This window comes from Mirounga leonina, unplaced genomic scaffold, assembly GCF_011800145.1.
Source record: "Mirounga leonina isolate KUSES-001 unplaced genomic scaffold, KU_Mleo_1.0 Mir_200, whole genome shotgun sequence".
NCBI lineage: Eukaryota > Metazoa > Chordata > Mammalia > Carnivora > Phocidae > Mirounga > Mirounga leonina.
The window spans coordinates 22,177,087-22,204,103 of NW_023270503.1; the positions used below are offsets into that span (position 1 = coordinate 22,177,087).

The 27,017-nt window shown below is 54.6% G+C and overlaps 1 protein-coding gene across 1 annotated transcript in view; it reads right to left on the minus strand.

Moving 5' to 3' along the window:
- Window positions 1-4,500: 4,500 nt before the first annotated feature.
- ITGA3 (integrin subunit alpha 3) overlaps window positions 4,501-27,017 on the minus strand; it is a 28,956-nt gene continuing 6,439 nt past the window's right edge. The window contains exons 2-26 of the mRNA XM_035026888.1: window positions 25,381-25,508; window positions 24,986-25,065; window positions 23,007-23,256; window positions 21,461-21,547; window positions 20,868-21,075; window positions 20,232-20,428; window positions 18,492-18,580; window positions 18,228-18,364; window positions 17,978-18,064; window positions 16,751-16,818; window positions 16,543-16,679; window positions 15,762-15,911; window positions 15,566-15,663; window positions 15,051-15,198; window positions 14,720-14,788; window positions 13,799-13,878; window positions 13,611-13,688; window positions 12,993-13,095; window positions 12,667-12,849; window positions 12,353-12,472; window positions 11,452-11,565; window positions 10,400-10,498; window positions 7,133-7,258; window positions 6,594-6,737; window positions 4,501-5,832 (exon numbers count right to left, since the gene is read on the minus strand). Of these exons, the coding sequence (XP_034882779.1) occupies window positions 6,627-6,737; window positions 7,133-7,258; window positions 10,400-10,498; window positions 11,452-11,565; window positions 12,353-12,472; window positions 12,667-12,849; window positions 12,993-13,095; window positions 13,611-13,688; window positions 13,799-13,878; window positions 14,720-14,788; window positions 15,051-15,198; window positions 15,566-15,663; window positions 15,762-15,911; window positions 16,543-16,679; window positions 16,751-16,818; window positions 17,978-18,064; window positions 18,228-18,364; window positions 18,492-18,580; window positions 20,232-20,428; window positions 20,868-21,075; window positions 21,461-21,547; window positions 23,007-23,256; window positions 24,986-25,065; window positions 25,381-25,508 (2,947 nt within the window). The 3' untranslated portion in view covers window positions 4,501-5,832; window positions 6,594-6,626. The remainder of the gene's footprint in view (window positions 5,833-6,593; window positions 6,738-7,132; window positions 7,259-10,399; window positions 10,499-11,451; window positions 11,566-12,352; window positions 12,473-12,666; window positions 12,850-12,992; window positions 13,096-13,610; window positions 13,689-13,798; window positions 13,879-14,719; window positions 14,789-15,050; window positions 15,199-15,565; window positions 15,664-15,761; window positions 15,912-16,542; window positions 16,680-16,750; window positions 16,819-17,977; window positions 18,065-18,227; window positions 18,365-18,491; window positions 18,581-20,231; window positions 20,429-20,867; window positions 21,076-21,460; window positions 21,548-23,006; window positions 23,257-24,985; window positions 25,066-25,380; window positions 25,509-27,017) is intronic.

Sequence of the window (27,017 nt, forward strand, 5' to 3'; positions counted from 1 at the left end):
GTTGTTTTCGGGAGGCCGCGCCGTGAGCCCGCCTCCCGAGCGTTCGCTCCGCCCTTTCCTCCTCCGGGGCCAAGCCCGGCTTAACCCCTGCCTCCCCAGAGGTCCGTCATTCCTCCTCCCTTTTCATTTCTTCCTCTCCCGCGCCCTCCCAAATCTCTTTGGCTCGCCTTCCCTGAAACTGTCCAGGTAGCTCTCAACGAATCCTTTCCCTCTCAAAGGGCCCTGTTTCACCCGGCCTGATCCCCACTTGCGCTCCCTGAGGGGGACGATCTGGTGGGTTCCCAGTCCGGATGACAGTGACTCGGACTGGGAAAGTTTGCAAACTTCGGGATCAGGATGCAAGCCCATGTTAACCCCTCATACAGACGTGCCCCCCACCCACTTCCACAAAGATCCAAGTGGCTCAGGAAAAGACCGCACCCAGAGTCAAAACCCTAACTAACGACTGGCGGCGGCGGAGGCAGCCCTTAACATCAGCGCTATGCGCGCAGTTCTCAAAACACTTTAATTATTCTCTACTCATTTGACCTGAGAAAGCGACCCTCTTCGTACTGGGCTGCCTTAGAGAAAGGTCCTGCCAGGTGATCTGCGCTGGAGGCCGGGGAGCCCGCCCCTCCCCAGCCGCCCTGCGCTTTCATAGGAACAGAGCGCGCGCTCTTGTGGTGGAATGCGGTACGTCCTGACACCCCCCCACCCCTCCCCCTCCCCCCAGTCTTGTCCCTTTGATGTTTTCGCTCTTTCACTGTTCAGATCCTGGGCCCCACTGACCAAGTGCTCAATATGTGCTGAATTGTGCTGGGAACAGGAAACACAGAAAGGATAAGGAGGTAGTCTTTTCATTTCTTAGTTTGGGAGGTAGCTGCCCAAGTAAATAAGTAATTACTGTGTAACAGAATGTGATTACAGTCAACACGGAGCTATGCGCAAGGCTTCGCAATGGAAAAGGGACTCTTAGCTGGATAAATAATAACCTATGTGCCAGGCACTGTTTGCATGCATTATCTCCTTTAATTCTCCAGACGGCTCTCTGGTGCTATTATTATCCCCATTATATAGATGAGGAAACAGGCTCAGGGATCATTCTCAAAAGCAAATCTGAACTTGTTACTTCCCTTGCTCACAGACTTTCAGTGGCTCGCTGCTTCTTACTGGCACCCTTCCAGCTCTTGCGCAATCTGCTTTGGCTTAACTCTCCAGCCTCCTTTCTCCTCATTCCCCAGCTCAACTCCCAGCCATACTTATCTACTGCCTTGAACCAGCCTCCAGTCTCCAAGCCATTACAAATGCTGTCTCTTCTGTCAGGATCATTCTTTCTTCTCACCACTTATCCATTCTTCAAGTCTCTGACCCTTTCAGGCCGGGTTGTGGGCTCCCTCTAAGGGCTCCTTAGACCTCCCCAATCTTAGCACCACTTGGCTCCTATCACACTGAGTGGAAATCATCTGCCGACTCATCTGGCTCCTCCACTAAACTTGAAGCTCCAGGAAGGCAGGGCTGTCTGTGTCTGTATAATTCACTGCTCTATCTCCAGGACCAGGCACAGCACCTGGTCCATAGAAGGGAAAAGAGTGTGAAAAAAGAATTGGGACCACCAGGGAGACATGGCACAGAGTCATCAGGGAGGACCACCAAACATCCTTCCAGCTAGCAATTAAATCATTGATGATGTTGGTGAGTGCAGTCTTCAAGTTGCCCAGAAGAGCATACAGGATACTTTGTAAAACGCCCGGCCCTATGCCTGGCACATAGTAAATAATCAATCAATAGCAGCTATTACTATTGTCAAAATTTAAGTAAGAGGTCAGGTGGCTCAGTCAGTTGAGCATCGGACTCTCAGGGTCGTGAGATCGAGCCCCATGCCGGGCTCAGTGGGGAATGTGCTTGAAGATTCTCTCCCTCTCCCTCTGCCCCCTCCCTGCTCTCTCGCTCTCTCTCTCTCAATTAATTAAATAAGTCTTTAAAAAATTTTAAGTAATGAGGAAAAGACTGTAAACTCTGAGGCTAGGTGTAGTAGAGATTTCCCGTGATCGTCTCCATACTGCTGGACTTCTATATTGTGGCCTCTGTGCTTGGATCAAAATTCCTCCTGCAGAGATTGCTGCAGGGTGATAATGGGAGTGGCATGGTGTGGTCAAGCTAAGTTAGAGATGCTGAGGTTAAACTCCTCCCCACCCCACCATGCCCAGATTTCCCACTACATGTACAAGGCAGGTTGGTGGTGGGAGGGGGACTCTCAGGGACTCAGACTGACAGACATTTTATCTCAAGGCAGGCTTCTACAGCAGCTGAATCAGGAAAGCAGAACTGTGGGGACTCTCACCCAACATTTAATGGTCTCAGCCCAGAATTGAGCCACGTCCCTCCTGCTCACAACTGATTGGCCAGAATTAGTCACATGACCTCATACAACCAGGAGGGCCCAGGAAGTGCAATCCGGCCTTGTGTCCAGAGGGGGAGAATCACCTTACGGGTCCTTTTAGGGACTCAAAAGCGAAGGCCCTCTTTGGGAACAGTCTGGAGGTGCTACAGTTCCAAGGAGCTCCAGAAGCTTGACATTATTGAGGACCTTTTTATATAAAGTGGGCACTGCTGCATCTCTGCCATTATATTTCTTTCTTTTTTTAATAAAATCTTTCAAGATTTTTTAAAATTTATTTATTTGACAGAGAGCAGGAGAGAACACAAGCAAGGGAAGGAGCAGAGGGAGAGGGAGAAGCAGACTCCCCACTCAGCAGAGAGCCCCTTGGGAGACTGGATCCCAGGACCCCGTGATCGTAACCTGAGCCAAAGGCAGCCGCTTAACTGATTGAGCCACCAAGACGCCCCTGCCATTATGTTTCTTTCATAAAAGTATAGCACCAGTCCTGACAATGATGACTTACACTGCAGGGTGTGTGCATATGTGTGTGTATGTGAGAGAGAGAGAGACTGTGTTCTCATCCAAGCATAAACAGTCTGTCACTCACACACACACACACACCAAGACTGGGGGCTGAGCCTGTGGAGCTGGCCAGAGGGATGTGTAGATCCCTAGATCCTACCCTTTTCTTTCTTTTTTTTTTTTTTTAAGATTTTATCCATTCGACAGAGAGAGAGAGAGATAGCGAGACCAGGAACACAAGCAGGGGGAGTGGGAGAAGGAGAAGCAGGCTTCCCGCCGAGCAGGGAGCCCGATGCGGGGCTCGATCCCAGGACCCCGGGATCATGACCTGAGCCGAAGGCAGACGCTTAACGACTGAGCCACCCAGGCGCCCTGATCCTACCTTTTTCTTAAGCAGGAGGTGTCTGCAAAGGACAGGACTGAGCCGGCCTGAGCTCTGCTCAACCTGAGCTGGGCTTTGCCAATCCACATGTGGTATTATTCCTGACTGAGTGAATAACCCAGGTTTTGGAAAAGGACCTGGGGGTTCTGATTACTGGTTCTGAGAGCTCCGGGTAGGGGCTGGGGTTTTCCTGGAGGAACTGGACCTTCCACTGTTAATAATCCACCCTGGAAAGGGCAGGCCCAGCACAGAAAGTGAGGGGCGGGGAGGTGTGGGCTCTGGTGGGGATAGCAGAGGGCAGACGCTGCCAGGGAGGCAGGTTGGGGGACACCGAGGCAGACATCAGGAGGGGCTCCTGGGAGAACAGCCTGGGTCTGTGGGCTCTCAGAGCAGCTGAATCAAGGATCTGCCACTAGGCTTCTCTGAGTAGTAATTTTCAGCCTTCAGTGAAGTCTTCCAAAGGTCATAGCTTTGAGGACAACTAACAGAAGGATCTATGCCACAATTTAGGACAAAGAAGTCATGGGGAATGCAGCCCTGCTCCATCCTCCCAGGCCTGTGTGGAACGGCGACCTTGGGAAGCAGAGGGCTTGATCCAATGCTGTGGGCTATGGGGGCTCAGGACTGAAGCACCCTTGGAGGAATGGCCACAAGACTAGGACTCCAGGTGCTTGTGCCCAGACATTGGGGAATACCAGGACCTTTCAATCTTTCCAGTCTCGGGTCACTGGTTCACCCCCTGATCTACTCATCGTGGTGTCTAGGGGTGGGCGTGGGGGTGGAATTGAGGCAGAAAAGCAGGCTCTTATCTGAATCCAGCCACTGGATGAGGGCTCTTGGCTCTCCACCCTTGCACCCAGCCTCCCTCCACTACTATCCAGGACTACCTACTTCTACAGCCAAGTAGCTTTCTGCCTCTTCTGGACCCCGCACACCACCACCTCTACCTCCCTCCTCCCTCCCCAGGGCCAGCACACTGTCCACCAAGAAGCCATTTTGGATTCTATCCAGTCTACTCAGGTCTCTTCCCAGACTTTACGTTCTGGATGACCTTAGATCAGGACATCCCTGAGAGCAGGGACTGGTATGTCCTGCATACATTTTCACCCTCCCAACCTCTATGACCCCTGCCCCTGGCTTTGTCCACCTAGGGATCAGCTAGATGACATCACTATCCAACAGACTGAACTGGAGTTGGGATGGGGGTGGGGGGTGGGGTGGTGAATGGAGGCCGATGCAGAGCATACAAACTGGGAGCTGTTTATTGGTTGCTGTGAGAAGCCTATATAGAAAGAAGGCACAAGGAGGGGGAGGGAGCTCCCCTGCTACAGTACCGTGGAAGTGGGTAGGGACTGGAAAAGGGGACTGCCAAAAGGCAGGGGTCAGGAGAGGTTTCCTGGAACCAGCCTCGACTTCCAGAATGGGCCTCAGGACTTAGCCCGTGGGGTGAGGAGGCAGAGCTAAGTTGGCTCTGAAAGCCAAGGACTGCCAAGAACCCCACTTCTAGGCCCCCTTACCCATGGTCAGTGAGGGCAGAGGAGGTTCCAGCCGATGGGGCAGGGACAGGGCTCCCTCCCCGTTCTACATTCAAGTGTCGCTCCCTCCGTGATCTTGGGGGGTGTGGGGTCTCTCCAGGCCTTCAGAGCCCTGGATAGTAGTGGTCAGTGAGAAGTGGGATCTCCTCTCTCCTTCCAACAGCTCCTTGGCCCAGGACTGGTCCCCTCCTCTGCTGAGCATTCCTCCGTGCTCCCGGGGCAGTCCCATCGCAGGCAGTCTGCCAGGCTGTCCAGTGGCTTGTCCGTCTTTGTTCCTTCAGACTGCGTTCCTTGTCAGAAGGGAATCTCCCCTGAGGAGAAAGGCTTCACAGAGATCTGTGAAGCAAAGGAATCCTGGGGACCTTCCTTCTAGTCCACTCTGCTCTTGGGTCTGAGCATGCCAGGTCCTGCAAATGCCACCACCGTGGGCAACCTGAGGCGGGTGCCAGGAGCCACGGCTGGGGGGGGCCTGGGGCGCTGTTCCCTGTAGTAGTAGTTGTAGTCCCAACAGCAGGGTCAATCCAGTGACTATGGCTCAAGATGGGTCCAGTGTGAAGGGTGGGGGTGGGGGTATTACCGCAGTGGGGGCCTTTTCCTCCTGGCTCTGGAGCAGGCCCTTTGGCTTGGCTCTGGCATAGGCAGGGGCGGTGCCCGGCACAGTCCACAGGCGGTGGGCCCCCCATGTGTCCAGGCCCACGGCCCCGCGCTCCTGCGGGGAGAAGCCCGCGGCCAGACGAACATGCCTGTGCTAGCGGGGCTGGGTGTGCCCGAACCTGCTGGCGCCAGCCAAAGGTAGTGGCCCCTGTGGCTTGTCAGGGGCGTAACGTATGATAAATAGGAGGGGCACTGGGGGAGCAGGGGTGGGATCAGGGAGGATGTCAGTAGTATCGGTCCCGAGTCTGCCAGCTGGTCACCCAGTGCTTCTTGGTAGGCACGGTGCTCCCTGGAGGTGGGTAGCGCTCCTCCTCCCGGATCCGCACCGCGTGGTACTTGGGCATGATCCGGTAATAGCGGGTCGGCTTAAAGAAGTCACACTGGCGGTGGGGCAGAGGGGGGAGTGGGGAGGAGAAGAGGAAGGGCATCAGCATCCAGCCCTCGAGGTTGCGGGAAGATGTGCCTAGCTCCTTCCCCCACCACCACCCACCCAGAGGCTCTCAAAGCCAGGACCCCTGACCCAAACACATGCCATTTCCCTGCACTGTGACAGAGAGGGCAAGGTTGCCCACCCTCAGCCCCAGAGGAAGGAGGAACTGAGGAAGGCAGAGAGGAGAGGGGGAGGCAGCTGGAGACAGAGGGGCAGTCACCGAGGTTGCTGACAGGATGGCTAAGGAAGCGTCGTGGTCTGCCCTGATCGCACTGTGGGGGTGGGGGGCCAGCGTGTCACCCCAGAGGGGCTCTGAGGAGGAAAGGTACTAGTTCCAGAAGGACTCTCCTTGTCCCCTCCTTCTCTGGAGGTGGAAATGGAGGCGCAGAAATCACTCTAGGTATTTGCTGTGTGGCCTAGAGATGGGGCCTAGCCTTGGCCTGGGTCCTTTTCCGATCCCCAGAAAGCAAAGGGGGCATGGGGAGCATTTTATGGCTCCCTCTTGGGGCCCCAAATCTTCAGGGGAGGTGGTGAGAAGACATCTTGAGCTCTCCTAGGGCGTGGAGGGAGACCATGGGCTGCTCTTTGGGGTGATGCCAGGGGCAGAGTGAAGAGCAGCGAGGGCCCGTGAGGAAGAAGAGCAGATAGGACAGAGTCAGAGGCCCCGGCCAGCTGCAGGGCTCAGGGAAGAGGGCCCGGAGGCCGCGTTACCCGGGTGGGCCGGGGGCAGGGGGCTGCCCCCCCTCAGTAGTCGTCGGTCAGCCTCTCTGTCTCTGACGGCTGGCTCTTCATCTCCGCCTTCTGCCTCTTAGCTTCATACAGGGCGCGAGTGCGGGCTCGCTTGAAGAAGCCGCACTGCGGAGGGGAGGAGGTGGGGATGGGCCATCAGGGGGCGCTGGGGGGGCCTGGCCGGCAGCACTCATGGGCTAGGGCTTAGGGCTGGGGAGCCTGGATGCCTGGGTCCCAGCCCCTGCTTGGTGGTGTGGCCAGAAGCCAGAGCTCCTGGCTTCCCCTTTCCAGCTTGCAGATCCCCCCCACCATTAACCAGGCAGGAATGTCCTGGTGGGTGAGGTGAGGATGGGGGGTGGGGAGACGAGATGAGACCGGAAGCTGGGGAGAAGGTGGGGACAACGTGGGAGAAGGGTGGGGGGTGGGGTGGAAGCAGGAATGGGATGAAGGGAGAGCTGGTGAGGGTCTGCTGGCAGGAGGTCCCAGAGCGGGGGTCCCAGTGGTGGTCTGGGGGTCCTAACCTTCCACAGCAGGAGGATGATCAGCCCCAGGAGCAGCAGTCCCGCACCCACAGCCACGAGCACCAGCCACAGCTCGATCTCCGCTGGTAGCTCCTCCACCAGATCAGAGTCAATGTCCACTGAGAACTGGCGGCAGTGAGAAGGGGCTCAGCCCTGTGTCCACCCCCTTAGACCCCATGCTCAGCCATCCCTTCCGAGCGGGGCCCAGGACTGTGCTGTTTGATCTACTACCAGCAGGAGGCACTCAGGAACCAGAAAAAGCCCCTGCCTGCCCACTGCGGGCCACAGATCCCTCCATCCTCTGGTTTTCCCCCGGGAGCAGACCTGGTTCCCAAGGACCAGCTTCAGATCTGGGACGCAGCCTGGAGTCTGGGTTTGTAGCCCACACACCCGGGCTTGAGTACCAGCTCCATCCTTGAGGAGCTGTGTGGCCTTGGACAAGTAAGTTCACCTCTCTGAATCTCCATTTCATGGTCTCTGATAAAGGAGATCACAATGCCTACCTCGTGGTATAGCAAAGTGGTCAAGAGCATGGGCCTGGAGCCAGACTACTGGGCTCAAGCGCCAGCTGCGCTGTTCACTAGCTGTGTGACCTTGGGCAAATTACTTAACCTCTCTGTTGTTCATCTGTAAACTGGGGATTATGAGAATGATACCTACACTTCATAGGTCACTGATGAGAATTAAATGTGTTTACTATCAGTAAACTGCTTTGAGCAATACCTGGTACCTAACCAGCATTCCTAAATATTTACAAAAAACCAAAGAATGCAGAGCATATACTACCATTATTTTTCCTCCCCTACAGTGGAGATAGATAGATAGATAAATATAGATATATATATAATTATTATAACATAAAATTATATTACATATATTATAACATACATAATTATACATTATAATATATACATTGTAAAATATATATTATAATGTATACTATATTATACAATTTATTATCTTACGTTATGTTACATATAATATATATTATTTTAACATATATTATGCAATATTGTATATTATATAATATTGTAATATTATGATCTATAACATACATAGCATATAAGTGTTATATAATATGTAATATGTATTATAACAAAATTATATTACATATAATGTATTTTATATATACTGAGAGAAAATTTTTCTCTGACTATACATGATTCTTTCTTTCTTTTTTTTTTTTTAAAGATTTTATTTATTTGACAGAGAGAGCACAAGCAGAGGGAGAGAGAGGGAGAAGCAGGCTCCCTGCTGAGCAAGGAGCCCGATGTGGGACTCGATCCCAGGACCCTGGGATCATGACCTGAGCCGAAGGCAGCCGCTTAACCAACTGAGCCACCCAGGCGTCCCCATGATTATTTCTTTAAAAATTATTTTGATTATTATTTTTGTTTAAATACAGATGATATCAAGAAAACTAAAGGTTCCCAGTAACGTTACTCGCTGGAAATAACTCTTCAACATTTTGGTGACTCTCTTTCCATAGTTTTTAATGCCCATGTTAAACACACATCCTTTCTTCTTCCACATGAATGGGGTCTGTGTGTGCTGTGTGTCCACCCCCTTAGACCCCATGCTCAGCCATCCCTCCTGCGGCCTGACCTGACTCCTCTTTCAGCTATAATCATCATCTCTTGATGTCAATTAAGAAAGATCAACCTAATCTCTGATGACTGCATAGTCACTCTAGAAAATGTACCACAATTTGTTGAACCGATCTCCTACCGAAAGACATGTAGAGTGTTTTCAATTTCATGCCATTATAAACCACGCTTTCAAATATCCCCATATATTTATATTTGCGTATTTGTCCTATTAGCTCCTTAAGATATATTATCATGGGCTGGATCAAAGGAAGTGTGCATTTTAAACTCTAACAGATATTGACAAATTCATTTCCAAAAAGAATCCATTCACTTATACTCAAACCAATAGCATTTCCTTCTACCTCATCGGCACCAGACAGCCTTAGTGTCTTTAATCTTTTCCAATCTGATAGGGGAAAAAATCCTGTGGCTGTTATTTTTATCTCCTCACTACCAAGGTGACCATTTCTAGTTCACCCTGTGTATACCGCCCGTTTATCTTTACGCTGCCCTTTACCTTGACATACTAAAAATATATATCAATTCTTCATCATATACGCTAGAAACTTTTTTTAAAAGCAATCTATTGGGGCGCCTGGGTGGCTCAGTTGGTTGAGCAGCTGCCTTCAGCTCAGGTCATGATCCCAGGGTCCTGGCATCGAGCCCCACGTCGGGCTCCCCGCTCAGCAGGAAGCCTGCTTCTCTCTCTCCCTCTGACTGCCACTCTGCCTACTTGTGCTATCTCTCTGTCAAATAAATAAAAACCTTTAAAAATAAAAAAAATTTTTTAAAAAAGCAATCTATTGTTTGCCCTTCTAGTTTCTTTTTATCATCTCTTTTGCTGTATACAGGTTTAAAATGTCATACAATCTAATTGGTCAAATGTTTCCTTTGCAACTTTTGGGTTTAGTAAAATAACTCCCTCTCCCCATAATTAAAGATTATTATTAAATTATTTTCTGAATTTTCTTCTGGTATATTAAGTTTTATTTCCTCTATTTAAATATTTAATCTAACTCCTCTGTAGTTTTGGTTATCATGTGAGGTAAGGGTCTGTCTTTACTTTCCAGATGCGTTCTCCCAACACCACTTCATAATCTAACTTTCTCTATTGATTAAAAATGCTATCTGTGTAACAACATAAATTTCTATTCTGTTCCATTGGTCTTTCTGGCCCTTCCTCCACTACCTTAATTTATTTTGGGAGATATACAACAATGCATTTAAGCAATCCTCCCTTCGTCTCCTGTATTATGCCCCCTCCATATCTCCACTATAGCCTTTTCATGAAAAAAATTGACAATTTTGTCATTTTTTTTCCCTCTTCAATGTAACTCAGAATCAAGTTTGAGAACTTTGTTTTCAAGTTTCCATGGAGATGGAACATCTTCACAGAGAAGTTGTGCAGGTCAAATAAGCTCTAGCAGAGGTTCTCAGCCCTGGTTGTACCTTAGAGTCACCGGGGGACTTGTAAACCTCCCCTACCTGGGGTCCCACCTCCACGGACTCATTTCATTGCTTAGGGGTATAGTCCAGACACCAGAAATCCTCCAGAGGAGTCCCATGCGCTGCCAAGATTGAGAACCCCGTAGCTAAGGTGTGAGCGAGTGCTCTGAAAACCTGCCCTGCGCTCCCATGCCCTGGCCAGGCACTGTGGCTCCTCAATGTGCTCACTCACCCACACGGTCTTGTTCTCCATGTTGATGGTAGGGATGCTCGTTCGGAGGAACAGGGTAGCCCAGCCGGATACACTGACTCTGTCAAAGTCTCTGTAATCCTGGATGGGGGCAAGGGGTGGTCTAAAGAAGTAGCTGAAGCCCCTCTGAGCCTCCCTCTTGACCCTGAGCATCCTCCCCAGGGCACCCTCCCACCACACAGCATCTTTAAGCAGCACCCCAAGGGATCCGAGAGCCAGGCATCTGCACACACAAATGCACACCATTCATGCGGCGGGTCCTATGCCGGATGCGGGGGACAGCAGAGACAAGGAAGGTCACAGTCTAGGGTCAGGTCTCTGGGCTAAATCTGGCCCATCACATGTTTTTGTAATAAAATGTTTTTGGCACACAGCCACGCCCGTTCGTTTCTACGTTGTTCATGGCAGCTCGTGCCCAATGGCAGAACTGAAGACTTGCAGCAGAAACTGCACGCCCCACAAAAGCTGAAAAGATTGATAATCTCCTCATTTGCAGAAAAACTGGGTCTAGGTGGCTGGCATGTAAGTGCAACCCAGAGCAGAGCGTGATCGGTAGCATGCGCGGCTTCTGAGAAAGTTCTGTGGGTGTGTGGAGAGGTCGTCTGCAGCTGGGAACCTCAGAAAAGACCTCACTGGTGGTGAAGCGGCTGGGGAGAGCCTGAAGGCTGAAGAGGAATTTACAGGCAGAGATAACAGAAGGGGAGCTGGCCTTCCGGGGGGGCGGGGAGTGGCACCGCAAAGACGTGGGCGTGGGAAAGAAACAGGCGCAGGATGGAACAATGGACACCCAGGAGAAGGTCGTTCTGGCTGGAGACGGACATGACATCATGCCCACACGCAGACACGCGATCTAACGCTGACAGGCATAGTGACAGGAGTACAATGGCTCCTGGGTAAAGTCCGACGCTGTCACTGACCCACGCACGCACACACAGCCACACGCAACCCTGGCTGTGACCCCGGCCTCACCCTCTCCCTGTTGCTCTCCCCACCCTGGCGGGGGGCAGTAGAGCCCTGCAGACCCAGGCACTGACCTCAATGAAGGTGCTATTCCATACTCGTGCCCGCACTGTCACATTGGTGATGACAGGGGTATCAGGAATGGGGCACTCCAGCCACACACAACGGGCCTGGTCACTGCCACACTTCTGGGGTGGGCCGGGAAAACAGGACGTGAGACAGTCTGCGGCTCCACATTCTTCCTGCTTCACCCCTTCCCTTTGGCTCTTCCCCTGGCTTAATCCCACCCACGGGTGACCCCAAGGGGCCCTACCTCACCCCTTCCCTCATGCAGACCACCCCACCCCCACACTTACACATCGAGGTCCTGTTCTTTAGGCCAAGCACATATAGATGCCAGGGACGTAGATAACATGAAATCTGGTCCCTTTGTATATAAATGGGGCCCAGCACCTGACACCTCCTTTCCACCCACGTCCCTCACTGAGCCTTTGTTCAAGCCAGCTCCAGCCACCTGGGACACCACCTCCTCCCTCTCCACCCAGCTAGGCCTCAACTTGCTTCCCAGGCCTGTTCCTCTCTCCCTTCCAACAGAGGGCGCCCTGCACCACCCATCTCTCCCTGCCTCCCCTCCATCCTGCCTCTCCCATTCCCCAGCTCCAGTGTCTAAGACTTTGAGCGGCTGTTATCACCCCCAACAGGATGGGGCTCTGGGGAATAAAGCCAGTGTCTCTTCCTTTGGCCACTGAACTGGCTGCCCACCAAGGGCAAGAGCAGTGGGATGCCCACTGAGGGAGGAGAGGAGTCTTCCTCCCTCTGACTAGGGGTGCCTCACGGCACAGGGGTAACATCACCTCATCACACCAGGGTCTCCTGGTGACCGGCGCCCAATCCCCCTTGCTTCGGTGCCCCCTGGTGCCCACACGCCCTATGATGGGGGGGACGATCCCTTCCAACCTTGTCCTGGCCACTCACCAGCTTTGTCTCGGACTTGGCTTTCTTGGTAGCAGCCAGAGTGACTGGCGGGGGGGCCGGGCCTCCCCCTGGGTCCAGCTGTCTCCGCCTGCGCTGTGGAGGTGGCCCGTCGCCAGGGACCTGAGAGGGAAGAAGATGTTGGCTGGGAGGAAGGAGCGGGAGCAGAGTCGGGGGAGAGGCAGAAAGGGCAGGGGGCGGCAGGCTCCTAAAGGTGCACAAGAAGGGGGAGGGCAAGACACTGGCCTTTCTGCCCCGCGGCATGCAAATATGATGCAAATGAGATGTAAATGAAAGGCCCCCAGTGGTGTCCTTACAGAGAGAGTGAGATTCAGAGGGTTGATGAGGTCTCCAGGTGGCCGGCAGGGCCAGGACCCATTGCCGTGGATGGTGATGTCTGTGGGGTACAACAGCCACTTGCCATTGATGACTTCGTAGGGCCACTCCAGCCCTAGGGCCAGGGTCCCCAGGGCTGCCAGCCCTTCCCCCATGGGGCCCACCTGTGGGCACAACGGGTGTCAAGGCCACTGCCTCCTGGCAAACCACCTCCATCTCACCCATCCCCAACCCGCACACCCACAGACCCCAGGCCCATCCCCGCCTTCCCAGGAGTCCCCGCCCAGGGTCCCTGTGGCCCCCTTACCTGGAACTCATACTTGAGGGGGCTTCCCACATCCTCCACAGTTTTCATGCCAGACTCGCCCATCACTGTCCCTCCGAAGAAGCTTTGTAGCCGGTAATTCACTCTAAGGGTAAGAAAGATGCTGGAGTCTGAGGGGGTGGGAGGGGCCCTAGCAGAAGGGACGGACACTGAGGTAGGCGAACTCCAGCTCCTCTGACATCAGGCAGACCTGAGATAGATCCCTGCTTTGCATGCACTCGCTGTGTGCTAGTTATTGCTCAAGCAAGTTATGTATCCTCCCTGAGCCTCGGTTTTCCCATCTGTAAAATGGTTGCTATATCATGGGGCTGTTGTGGGAAGTCAATGAGCTGCTGTATATAAAAATTCTAGCACAATGAGCCCTCATGAAATGCCAGGGCCACACCAACACCTTGGCCCCAGGGTGGCTGATTCCTCCACTGCCACCTGCCTTACAAGGGGAGTAATAACAGCAACAATGATAGTGATTGCTGTCAAGGGAAGGGGTGATCCAGGGGAAGCGCAGGCCTAGACAGGTGCGTCCGAGGAGCTCAGGAGCCACGCTGGGGACAGGCAGGTCCACGCACAGGCACAGCAGGCTGGGGGAGGGGTGGTACCCACATGCTGAGGGAGGCCTGGAGTGTGTAGTCCACCAGCAGAGTCAGGGTGATGGGCCACAGGTTGTCCTGGTGACTTGACCTGGGGAGGGAACGCAGGGGGTAGGCGAGAGGTGTCAGCTGAGGCCCGGGCTGGAGGACGTCCCAGGGCGCCTCACCCCTGCCGCAGACTGGCTTCTTGAGGTCACTCACGTGGAGAGCTGCAGCTGTGCATGGAGTTCCCTTGTGTGCAGGGTCACCCCGGTGACTTCGAAGGTGATAAGCAGCTCCATCTGCCATGAGGACCAGGGAGGCAGAGAGAGAGGCGTTTGGGGCCGGGCAGGGGTGATGCCATACGGGAGAGAGGGGCTGAACGCTATGCGTCGGAGTTGGTTCTCTGCTCCCCCCCTTCTGGGCAAGGAGTCTCTGCCTGGCCACCTGGGTCCACTCTTTCACCTTGTTAGCCTCATCCTGTTTCCCCTTCCCCTTCTTCTCTGTCCATGACATCTCTGCTACTTTCAACTATATGACCTTGAACAAGTCACTGTAACCTTCTTTTTTAAAAAAGGATTTATTTATTTATTTATTTGAGAGAAAGAGAGGGCGCGCACAGGGAGAGGGGCAGAGGGGGAGGGAGAGGCAGAGAATCTCAAGCAGACTCCACGCTGAGTGCAAAGTCCCAAGGGGAGCTTGATCTCATGACCCTGAGATCATGACCTGAGCCAAAATCAAGAGTCAGGCACTTAACCAACTGAGCTACCCAGGTGCCCAAGTTACTGTAACTCTCCAAGCCTATATTTTCTTTCTGTAAAACAGCATCTACCTCCTCAAAAGGTTGTGAGAATTGCAGCATAAAAAAAAGTGTGAAGTGTTGGACTCAGGGCCTGGCACATAGTAGGTGTTCAGCAAAATCCAGTTCCTCACCTCCACCTGCTCGAGTTTTGTGCATCGCTAGTGGCCCCATTTTTCTTAGTCTCTGGGCCTCTCCCCATGCCCTCCTGTATTTCCCTGTCCCTATCCTGGCTCTTTGCTTCAAGGAAACCTGGGAAGCAGGCAGGCAGAAGAAAGGTTACGGAGCTCATCAGAGTAGCAGGCTGGGACCCACAAGCCTGGGAAGGTGTGGCCAGCACTCACCCTCTGGTTCCGTTTGAAGGGGTTCCCCAGCTCACAGACAATGGTCTCATTGGCCTGGCACATCCCAGCCTGAGGAAAGGAGACAAATCAGGTCTGGGTGGTCAGAGTAGGGCATCTCCAGCCCCCTCCCTGTGGCACTGGGTCTGATGCCTAGAGGCTTGAGCACCAGGTGCTCCTAGCATTAGAGACGCTGCAAACACCTGAAGAAGCCCAGCCGAGAGGAAGCGGGGTGGACACAGGACAAATGAGGACACATGTAAATGACATGTATATAAGGATGTAAATGCTCGCGGACCCTGTTTGGGCTCTGAGCCCTGCAGGGGGCACTCACGGGGCGCACTGAGGACAGCAGCAGGGCGGGAGGCACCGCCAGGGTGAGCAGCGCCTCGTGGGCGTCTTCCCCAGCGCGCTCCCTGCTCGGGGTGTTGGTCACGTTGATGCTCAGGAGCAGTTTCCGGCCATCTCTGCTGTACTGCAGCCTGAGCGGAGGGAAGGACCCCGGCGCTGAGCCCAGAACCCCGCCCCAGGCCCGCCCCGGATCAACTAGGCCCCGCCCCTCAGGTCTACTGAGGGAAGAAAGTCCCCTCTCGGGACAGCCAAGCCCGGCCCTCTGGCCTCCCCTGGAGAAGAAAGCCCTTTTCTTTGTCCGCGAAGGCCAGCCTAAGCATCCACCCGGCCAGTTAACGTCCCTGCTCTCAACTCGCCTCTCCCTGAGGCCCCTCCCCTCAGATCTTCCGGGGTCCCCGGGAATCGCCCAGACCCGCAGGGCCCGCCCCTCACCTCCCGTTAGCCAATGAAGCCCCTCCCCGCCCCACCCTTGGCCAATCAGCGCGGCCCAGAGCGCACCTGCTCAGCGGCTGCCCCAGCTCCGACACGAAGGCCACCTGCATCTGCAAGTTGCTGTCGCATTTGTTGTCCTGGCCGCACTCCTTCTGGAAGTGGACCTGGGGGTGGCCGGAGGCGTGAGGGCCCATCCTCCACAGCGCCCTCTCGCCCCACAGGCCTCCCCGGCCCCCGCCCTTCCGGCCCGGGCCCCACCCACTTCGGTGTGGTTCTCCAGAGCCTGCGCCTGGTTCAGCACCGGATACGGGTCTAGGGACCGCAGCCCCAGCCGGGGGCGCTCGGGCATCCTCAAAGGTAAAGAGTAGTTCATCGAGATGATGATGGGACGGAGTTTGTCGCGGACGTTATCCTGGGGAAGGAGGGGGAGCTGAGCCCAGCGCTGCGCTCCCCTCCCCCCTCCCCAAGTTGACTCTTCACACCAGCCTGAACCCTCAAGGAGGAGCTGAGCCCCCACCCACCTTGAAAAACCCCAGTAAGGCTGAACCCCCTCTGGTCCTATCATCAGATTGACTCCCTTCCTACAACTCTGACCTACAAGCAAGATGATGGGACTCCTTCTCCCCAGAGATGGGGGTGGGGGGTGTGTATCGGGGGTCGGGGGTTTGTTGAGCCTCCCTTCATCCCTGGGGTCCCCAGGATGAGCTCTTCCAACCGTGATATCCTAGAGAGGGGCTGAGCTGGTCCCGCACTCACGGGCCCCCTTCCCCCCCAGACACCAACTAAGCCAAGAGTCTCACACACCTCACTTTTCTCAGAGGTGATAAGCCCTTTGGCGCCCATCCCCATTCCGAGGCTCTCTGTCTCTTTCTACCACATTTTGTGCACTGTACCCGCTGCAGACCTATGGCCTCCCAGGTCTCCCACCTCCCCCACCTCTGTCTCTGGGGGGACTCCAGTCCCTTGCCCCTGACCTGGGGGGACTCTGGCTAACCTCCTCCAGAGATCTTGGAGCCGGCGTCCCGCCCCGGCCCCTCCCTCACCATCAGGAGCAGTTCCAGCTTCTGGCAGCGCATGTCGGGCATGGAGAAGAAGCCGTGGAAGACGGCTGACTGGCTGCGTGCAAAGCGAAGCCGAGGCGGTCTGCGGTCCCGGTCGGCCTCCAGCGTGTAGGCCAGGGCTGGAGGTGGATGGGGTGTTATCAAGTGGCCAGGCAAGCATACCCCTCCTTCCCCACACCCCCGTACTCACTGATGTTTCGCCTGTAGTTGGGGTTCCCGGCACTCTGGTTGTAAGCAAAGCACAGCTCCACCTGCACGCTGTTGGGAGGCGGGAGACAGGAGGAGGTCACAGTGGGACCCAGTTATCCATGCCCTGGCCTTCACCCTTGTACTGGGCCAGGGGAAACCAGGCCCTTAGGAGGAAAGGCAGGGGCAAACCTGGGGAATCCACAGAGCTGGTTAGGGTGTCTTTGGCCTCTTCCCTGCCCACTCCCATGAAAGCCATAGAAAACAGGGTTAGAGGGGTGCCTGGGTGGCGCAGTTTGTTAAGCATCCGACTCTTGGTTTCGTCTCTGGTCTTGAGCTCAGAGTCATGAGATCGAGCCCCTCACTGAGCTCCGCACTCATCGGGGAGTCTGCTTGAGACTCTCTCTCCCTCTCCCTCTCTGCTTCCCCTCCCTCTAAAATAAATAAATTAAATCTTAAAAAAAAAAATTAAAGAAAACTGGGTTAGAGGTCACCAATGGGGAAACTGAGGCCCTGAGAGCAGAAGGAGTTGCCTGAAGCTATCAGTTGGTTGGTGCCCTGCCCAGTCTTATACAGGGTACACTGTCCAGATCTCCTTCTCCCACTCACCCCTGCTTTCTGCTCTGGGTCCCTTTGCCTTCTGATCCAGGCCTCATTCATGCAAAGGCCTCGGGGCCATCACCATCATTACTGCGACCACGTTAGCAACTAACATATTCTGAGCACTTGAGGTGGACAAGGCGCCATGTGAAGGGCTTTGTGTACATCATCTCATTTAATTATCACAACAATCCCATAAATTCGTTGTTACTATTATTAACTTTGTTTTATAGGCAATGAACCTGAGACTCAAAAGAGATAACAATTTGTTCAAGGTGGCTCTCTCTCCCATCCACCTAAGTGTCTCCCTCTTCCCTCCTCCTCCGGGACCTCCCTCCCCAGAGCCCACCCTTACCACTGCAGTGGGCATAGCTGGAATTTGAACAAGGCCGTCCAGAGCTCCCGCTCCTAACCACCATGCTCTCCTACCCCTCCAATTTGCCCATTACCTCCTGCAAGGAAGTTGGCTTTTTAATGAGGTTGGGTAGGAGGGGCAACGCTTACCCCAGGAATCAACCCTCTAAGGGTGGGAAATCAGGAGTTGCAAGGGGAGGGGTTTGGGAGCCAGGGTCCTTCCTGGCATGCCCATACATAAGGAGTATGTGGACAGAGCAGTGGCTGAGAGTCTCACCAGGAGGTGGGTGTGCAGAGTGCAGGGTCCAGCACAGATGGCCTGGCCACCAAGGTCTTGTGGAGGATATTGATGACAGGCCGTGCCCTGCATAGAAAACAGACATCAGTCCTTCCTGCCCAGCCCCTGCCAGGCTAGACCTGGGGCTCAGGCTTGCGTGGACCTGGTGCCGAAGGTGGATGGAGCTGGGGAGCCATGCAGACAGGGCTGGAGGGGAGAAAGGCCCCTATCCACCATCGCCCTGGCTTACCGAAGCAGCACGATGCGGTCTGACAGGCTCCCCACCAGCAGGTCTGGGTAGGAGTTCTCATCCACATCCATCCGCCCACTCAGTGAGTAGCCAAAGGTGGCCAAGCCGGGCAGTCCCAGCTCCTCCCCCTGGATTACCTGGGGGTAGGGGGAAGCAGTAGGGACAGGCTCAGGGTGAGCTCTGGGGACCGGGGCCCAGGGGGAATAGGGAGAGGGTGGGTGAGGGGAAGGAGGGAAAGCCCCCTTTGTTCCTGTCCACCCATACCTGCTGCGGCTGTCCCAGGAGCCCCCTGGAGCTGCTGTGATAGATGTACACTTTGCCCAAGCCCTCGAATGGGGCTCCCACGGCAATGTCTGGGGAAGAGAGGCAGGACAGGTCACCCTGAGTCCTGCGGACCCCATGTCTCCCCGACCTGGCACTCCAGGCCACAGGGTCCAGCAGGAAACAGAACTCACACTGCCAGGCAACACTCAGAACATCAGGGAACGGAGCTCTATGGCTCAGGATTAAAACTGGGACCACTGTGAGCCCAGGTGCCTCCTTTTATATTGTGGGAAAGTAGGTCTAGGAGAGACAAGGGACTTACCTAGAGTCACATAGCAAGTTAATGTCACAGGCAGGCCTACACTCCAGATTTCTGAGCACTGGCCTAGTGTTTGTTTTCCCTAACTGTGGCATCTTGCATCTCCTCCACCAACCTCCCCTTCAGACACCCGGTTCTTCTAATGACATTTACCAGCAGGGTCACAAAAGGAAGTGTTCCCCGTTGGTGACTCTGCCAGCTAGTTATCAAGCACTGCTCTCATTTAATCCTGACGAGACTGCTGGGGTAGGTACTGCCGTCCCATTTTATAGATGAGGAAGCAGACTCAGAAAACCCAAAGCCACACAGCTCATGAGTAGAAAGAGGATATTGAGTCCATGCCTGTCTAACACCAGGGGCTGGAATTTTAATCACACTATCACTTTCCTTATTAAAGTTCCTTAGACTTTTAAAATTCTAACCATTATTTCCACAAATAAACCCCAAATGTTTTATTATCTTCTTAACCTTTACTCAACTCTTTCTAGTTCACTGCTTTTGATCTGATAAGGCCTAGGTAACCGGAAAGCCAAGCTTGTTAGAAAAGTATGTAAAGGAAAAGTAAGTAGGTTCTGAGTAGAAACCGGACGACTCTTCTATCAGTAAATGTTTGGGCTTTGCTACCTGAACTTTCTAGCACCTACTTTGGCTCTTTAGAGACTCCTCTGCCTTCCTTTTGGTTCTTAGGTATGTTCTGGGAAACTGAGGTTGTCAGAAAAAGTGGTTTCCAGATAAGCCGAGTGCTCTCATGGCAACCAGGCTCTTCCTTACTCTGTCTCTTTGCTTGATACCCCAGGTCGGATTGATCCCCAAGTCCTGCACAGCACTGGATATCCTCTACACCTGGGGCTCCCACTTTGTCCCAGCCCTTCGCATCCCACACTTGATAGAATACATTCTTGGTCTTAACATCCCCAGGCTTGCTCTCCCCCATCCATCCCATATTACCCTCCAGAACCATCTTTCAAGGTACCAAGTTATCATATCACATCCCTGCCCCTAGACCTTCTCTGGACATGGACACCCACCCCTCTGCCATTACCCAAAGGTAAAGCCCCAGTTCCTCTGCCTGGCTTTCAAAGCACCCAACCCATCTCCACACTGCTGCTCTAGCTTCATTCATATCTGATGTGAACAGCCCACATCCACTAAATTTGGGTAGATCGAGAAATCACGTGATACCCCTTCTATGCCCTTCCACTGTGCACACTCAGCCCAGCATCTGATGCCCAGTGGTACATCCACCCCTGCGGGAGGCCCACCAAGCTTGCCGCTGGTAGCTTCCTCTGCACGGCCTCTCCCTGTTACTGCTGTGAACTCCCTGGGCCTGGGCCTCATCCCGTCCTCTCTTCGGGCCCTGTCAAGCCTGGTATGGAGCTGGCACTCAGTGGGTGTGCTGGGGCAGGACTGCTGGCTCATACCCTGGAATCCGTCCTGGTTGATGTCACCAATGCTGGCCACGGAGAAGCCAAAGGCGGAGCGACTGGGGCCGTGGAGCAGGAGGGAGGGGTGGGCAGGGAAGGAGGTGCCTGCCTGGTTCATGAAGACATAGAGGGCACCCCCTACCTCTTCTTTCCGCTCAAAGTAGTATGGGGCGCCCACCAGGAGGTCCTGCCACCTGCACGGGAGAGAAGGAGGGAGAAATGGGACAACCTAACTCTCGTTTAGTGGGCACAACTGCGCCAGGGCGCATGGCTATACAAATGGCATCTCTGGCCATGGTTTGTGGGAAGGACATGGAAATGCCAATGGGACCGGTCTCACAGAGGACACACGTCACGGGGAAGCCAGGGAGTGCAGATCACACCCAAACAACCCACATCCACGAGAACTATACAAGGACAAAAGGAGATGCAGGTGTCATGCAATTGACATGTAAATACCCAGAATCTCATCAAGGCTAATTGCAAATCAACATGCAAATCAACATGCACATCCCTGTAAAGAGCATGCAAACAAATGAGCAATCGGGACCTTCCATTTCTCTGCCCTGGCTTGGGCAAGACTGCCCCCCTTGCCGTTCTCCCTGGCCCCAGAAAACGTCCCTGGATCCTCACCCATCATTGTTCAGGTCTGCCAGGGCAATGGCGCTGCCAAAGTAGGCGCCCACCTGCATGCCCTCCAGCACCTGCCTCCTGCGCAGGTCTCCACCTGCCTCCTGGCTCAGCAAGAAGACAGCGCCCATATGTCGGTGCCGTGGGGCACCTGTCACGATGGTGATGTCCGTGGGGTGCAGGATGGCGATGCCCACCTGCACTGTGTATCCTGGGATGGGGGCGGGGAGGTGGTCAAGCAAGGCCCAGTAAACTTTGTCCCCTTCCACTCTGCCCCCCAGACTTCCCAAATATCGTTTATCCCTCTATTCCAAGTTGGGCAAGAAAGTGGATCCTGGACGCCCAGCCTCCAGTCCTGCCTGCACACAGGACTATGACTTCCATGAAGGTAGGGACTTTGCATTTTGGGTGCTCAGAACAGCCCTGGCATACAGGTGGTGCTCAATAAGTATGTGCTAGTCGAGCTAAATGGCACTAGTCACACCTGCACCGTGGCCTCGCTCTTCTACCAGGCACCGAAGGTGAGGGGCCAGAGTGCTAGGAACTGAGCCCCCTCCTTCCTCCACCACCCCACGAGCCACCACAGCTGGACTCACCAATATAGAGGTTCCCTTGGTCGTCTGGGTCCTTATAACTATATTCGGATAAATCCCAGTCCTTCCGCTGAATCATGTAGCTGTTTCCTTTCGGGAGGGGGAGGGGAGGAGTTTAAGTCACCACTCCCTTCAACCGCCACGTCTACGTCACCCTGCTAACCTCACCCAATAAGCATATAATAACCCCTTTTATTTGTGAGCACTTTGCCATTGGAAAATCACGTCCGCTTTATTTTAATAATTCTGTGAAGTAAATGATGATGCCCATTTTGCAGATGAGAAAAGCAAGTAGTTGTTGAGCCAGGGCTGGAATCTGGTCATCCAGGCTCTTGGATACGAAATGACATTTCCCTCACTCTAGACACCGAGGCCAGACTCCACGCCATTATCTCCTGGTCCTGCCCCCAAACTCGAGCTGCCTACCTGTTCCCTGTTCCCTGGGGCTGCTGTGGGAGAGTCCCTGCCGCCCTGCCGAGGTTCTAAAGGACCAGGGGGTGGGGGAGGACCAGAGGACGGAGGAGAGGCCTCAGCCTCCGGTGAGTCTGGAGCTACGACTACGCCCTGGGCTACCTGTTGGTCAAGAGGAGAAGATTCGGGGCTCCCTCTGCCTGTCGATTCTGCAATTAACAAGGATGCAGTAAGGAGAGGAGGCTCACTGGGGCTACAACCTGCGTGGCGGAGAGAGGCAGAGATGGAGGGGGCTGTGAGCCTCAGACACCCCAGCAGTGCGGCCATAGCCGTTACTAGCTCGGCTCCTGATACAAAGAAATACTCCACGAGCCCCGCAAAGATTGCCCTCTATGTATCGATGAGAAAAAAAAAATGCCCCTAGCTTATTGATAAGTGGAAAGAGAAAGAAGCAGAACAGCATGTTTAGTGTGATCCTGTGTGTGTGTGTGTGTGTGTTATAAAGATATTTATATAGTCTAAGATAAGTCAGAGGCTGGGCAAGACACTCGGTAGTCTGCACGGGGAAACAGGACGGGGGGGGCGGGGAGGGGAGGGGCACTTTCACTCTTTGTTTCACCAAATCCCACTGTCCCAGTTAGTAGTTGTAGCAGGAGCATGTTTTCTTTTCTTTTCTTTTTTAAAGATTTTATTTATTTATTCATGAGAGACAGAGACAGAGAGAGAAGCAGAGGGAGAAGCAGGCTCCCAAGGAGCAGGGAGCCCGATGCGGGACTCGATCCCAGGACCCTGGGATCATGACCTGAGCCAAAGGCAGACGCCCAACCGTCTGAGCCACCCAGGCGCCCAACATGTTTTATTTTCTTAATAAGGTTTTCAGTGCTTGAAGTGGAGTCAGATGGACCTGCTTTCCAGTTCAGGTTTCGTCACTTACTGTTGGCAACTTGGGCAACTGACTTCACTTCTCTGAGGCTCAGTGTTCTGTAAAGTGGGTGGGGGGAAGCTCGCCTCATAAGAGTAGTTTAAGTTCAATTAACATAATGAGCGCTTGGGGCGCGACAGGGGCAAAGAGGCCTCTTCTGCCCTCTGGGAGTGGGCGCGCTCCGCTCCTCCCGCCGTCCCCCCCCCCCACCCCTACCTCGCCAGTTGTTCGCCCCGGGAGCGCCGAAGTACACAGTGTTGTGGGTGAAGCCGCCGCTGGTGCCCAGCTGGCACATGCCTGTCGCCAGGTAGTCAGTGTTGCTGTTGCACATCTCATTGTGGTAGGTCTGCCAGTCGTCGGTGGGGTCCAGCTCGAGGTCATTGCCCCGCACGTAGCACTTGCCCACCATGCGCCGCTGATCCTCCGACCCCGACCACAGCACCTGGGTGTAGCGGTGGGCGCAGACCTGGGGACACACACAGCCTGAGACCGCGGCAGGGACCGAAGGCCGGCTGTCTCCTTGGCCCTGGGCACCTCTGGCTTTGCTGGAGAGGAGCTGGAAGACGTCTCCCAGCTTTTCTGTCTTCCCACAGTGATGCCTGGACCTATGTCTGCTTCCCAGGATTCGGAAATCTGCTGTGAAGTTTGGGAACACTTTTTGGGAAGGCCAGGAGGTCCTGGGTCTGAGAGTGGCTTACGGATCTTGGCAAAAGGAAAAGGGGAAAGCATGAGGGAATGTGGGGTCCGGGCTCTCAGGTCTAAAAGGAGCAGATGAAGGAACTTACTTCTCTGCTCTGCCCTCTTGGTGGACAGGCCATTATTAAAATAATAATCGCAATGACGCCAGTAATAATAGCAGCTAACACCTACTGAGTGCTTACTATATGCCGGACAGAAGTCTAAGCTCCTCACGATACTAAATCCAGTATGCGTCCCAACACCACTGTGGAGCAGGGACAATTTCCACCCCACCCCCCATCTTAGACAAGGGGCACAGAGGCACAGAGAACGAAGTCTCTAAGATCTCACATCTAGAGAGATGCAGAAAATCCTCAAACCAAGGCTGCCAGGCTCCTGAGCCTGAGCTCCCAAGCGCTAGGCAGCTCCTGCCTCTCTCCTAGCTCCCCCTGCACACTGGAGGGGCTCGACAAACAGTTGTGGGACAAGTCCATCAGATCAGGGTGTTTGTAAAACAGCCGGCGGCCAGGCAAAATCCAGAACTGGGCCTGGGTCTTGTCTGCTTGCTTTCTGTGTCTCCTCCCAGCCGTGAGCTCCACCAGCAGCGGGCCGGACTCACTGCTAAGCTGCTGGTGCTAGTAGAGCTGGGGCACACAGTAGGTGCTCACTGAACATCTGTTGAGCGGGTACCCAGGGTCTAGAACTGCCCTAAATGGAATGCTAGACCACACGCCTTCCATTACACGGTTCTAAAATGGCGTTACAGGGAACTGATGCAAACCCAGAGCTTAAAATGGTATTCAAAGGTGACAGAAATTGCAAGAGAGAGGACTAGGGGGTGGCCATTGATTGGACGGGGGCACACTTTCTGGAGTGATGTAAATATTTCTTTAATGGGTATCGGTTACATCGATGTTTCCTTGGTCAGACCTCATTAAAACTTAAAATCTGTACATTTCACTGTCTGTAAATTTCACATCGATTAAAAAAAAAAAAAAAAAAGAATTGCCTATCTGGGATTCAGAAATTGAGACCCCAGGGGCCGACACTGAAGAAGGCAGCCAGGAAGTGACAAGTGACAGCAGGAAGTGGCCCCCAAACCCCAGGGGGTGAGCCGGGGTCAGCAGGGCTGTGCCTCATCCGCCAGCCAGCCTGTCAGGAAGGAGCAGGCCCAGGCCGCACTGCCCCGGGCTCTCTCTGCCCTTTCCTCCTCACAGTTCCCTCAGCTCATTCCCACGCAGGGTGAGCACCCCGGGAGGAGGGGGCAGGGGTGGGGGAAGGAAGTGGGTGGTTCAGACAGGACCCAGGCCGTGCCAGGCCCTGGAAGCACATCATAAGTGCAGGATCGAGGGGACACTCAGGCCCGTGGAGACTTCCAGCCACCAAAATAGACATCTGCAAGGTCCCAGCTCACTCACCAAAGACCCCTCTCCTGCCCTCTGCTTCCCTCCGCAGCTCCTGGGAAATGAAGGAGAGGGCTGGGGTGGGGGGGGAGCTGACAGTGAGTGCCCACTTACCAGGACTCTTCCCGCAGGGCCCTGGCTGGCCACCGTCACCCCGAGCCACATGTCCTCAATAATGTGACGGTCAGGGTCACCTGTGGGCATGGAAGGGGTCATGAGCCGGGGCACCCGTCCTCCCTGTGCTTGGAACATCCAGAGGGTAGGGTTGGTCTTCCTGGCCCTCCACCCCTGCAGGCCACCCTCCCTATGCCCTTCTCCAGCCTGCCATGAATCTCAGCTCTACCGATCCCATGTGGTCCCACTTTCCTCTAGCGCCCCCTCCTCCCAGCTGGACAAGAAGGGACTGGAAATTGCCCAGGTAAGCCTGATCGCTGCTCCAGGTCACCCTCTGTGCTACCCCCTCCACCAGACTCCTGACCCAGAGCTGATCCCCAGTGCCTTGCCCTCACTTTTCTCTGAGATGTCCATCCGCTCACAGTCATCCTTGTGGGCAGTGAGTGGGCACAGGTACACAGCACCAGTCCGGTTGGTGTAGCCATCAGGCATGGCGAGGTCCTGGGGGGCACCAGCCAGGAGCCTGGTGGGGGTGGGATGCAATGAGGTTGGTGGGCCCAGGCTCAGACTCCCCAAAGCCTGCTTCGAACAACTTTCTGTTCAACATGTTTGCTGAGCACCTGCTATGTCCCCGGTGCCAGGCTGTGTGCCAGGCTCTGGGGTCAGGAGATGAATGGATCCTGGCCCCCGTCCTCCAGGAGTGGCCAATACAGGAGGGGCGGGCAAGAAAACAGACATCTGCAGTAAGCGCCTCTGGAGAGGAAAGCAGGGCACAAACCTGCCCAGATGCGGCGTGGGGAGTAGTCCGGGAGAAGGGGGTCCTCACAGAAGGGGGAACCCGAGCTGAGTCTGAGGATGATGACCAGGGCTCACCAGGAGAAAGGGAGGAAGGGCACTGTAGGAAAAGGTATGATCTGCAGGAGGGCCAGGAAGCGTGAGCAAGCAGGGTGACTCAGGATCCCCTCGGCCCTAAGTATGGTGGGAGCTGGGAACATGAGTAGGGGGGGTGTGGGGGGGAGAGACACACAGGAGGGCAGGGTGGGAAGGGAGTTTTAAGCAAGGGAGTAACGTGATCAGATCTGGGTTTGGGAAGGGATGCTTTGGCCTCTGAAGTGAAGGTAGACTGAAAGAGAGAATGACCGGGGGGAATCCTGGCACGGCCTTCAACTTCCGGGGGGCCTGGGGGAGATGATGCTGGAGGCCTGGGTCCTTCCTCTCTAAATTATATAAGGACTCGGGTCTAGTGGCTAGCACTGAAGAATAGGAGCAGGAGGTGACACTGGACGCAGGGAGTGTCCCCGAAAGCGGAGCCAGGTGAGCTGGGGTCAGCAGGGCCCTAAGTGACCTGGGTGATGCTATTCTTCCCCCCCGCCAGGACACCACCACCACTTTGAGACAGGCATACAAGGTATGGGGGGGCTGGGCACCTGACACTTTGGACAATGGGGCCACAGGGCTGAGTTCTTGGCAGGTGCGCCCGAGAGTGGGGATCGCCCCCAGCCTGCCCAGAACCCATCTTTGGGGACACTGACTGCAAGTCCCTACAAGGGTGCTTAGGGCCCTGGCCACCCACCCCATCCCAGACAGGTGGCTAGAGGGGAGGAAGGCAGGTCAGCCTGGGCGCAGTATCTCTGGAGACGGTCCTGGGCCCACCAGCATCAGAAATCCCTGGCCTATTTGTTAAAAACCGGCAAACTCCTCAGCCTGCCACAGACCATCTAAATTGAATCTGGGGGTGGACCCCTGGAACCTGCCTAATTAACAAGTGCCCCAAATACTGTGCACCTCGGTTTGAGAAGACAGCTCGACCACCCTTTGCTCCCCAGGCATCATCTCTCCCTGAGGCCTGTGGACGTTCTGCCCGCACGGCTTCCCGGATCCTGATGGACTCGGCCTTCTGGGTGGCAGGTACCTCCTAGGTACCCCTCCATCTGGCCCCAGCAACACAATCACCCTGAGGTTCCCAGCTCAGAACCCGGGCCCTGGGCTGCCCGCCCGCCAGAGTCTGGAGGTACACAGCAATGCCCCACCT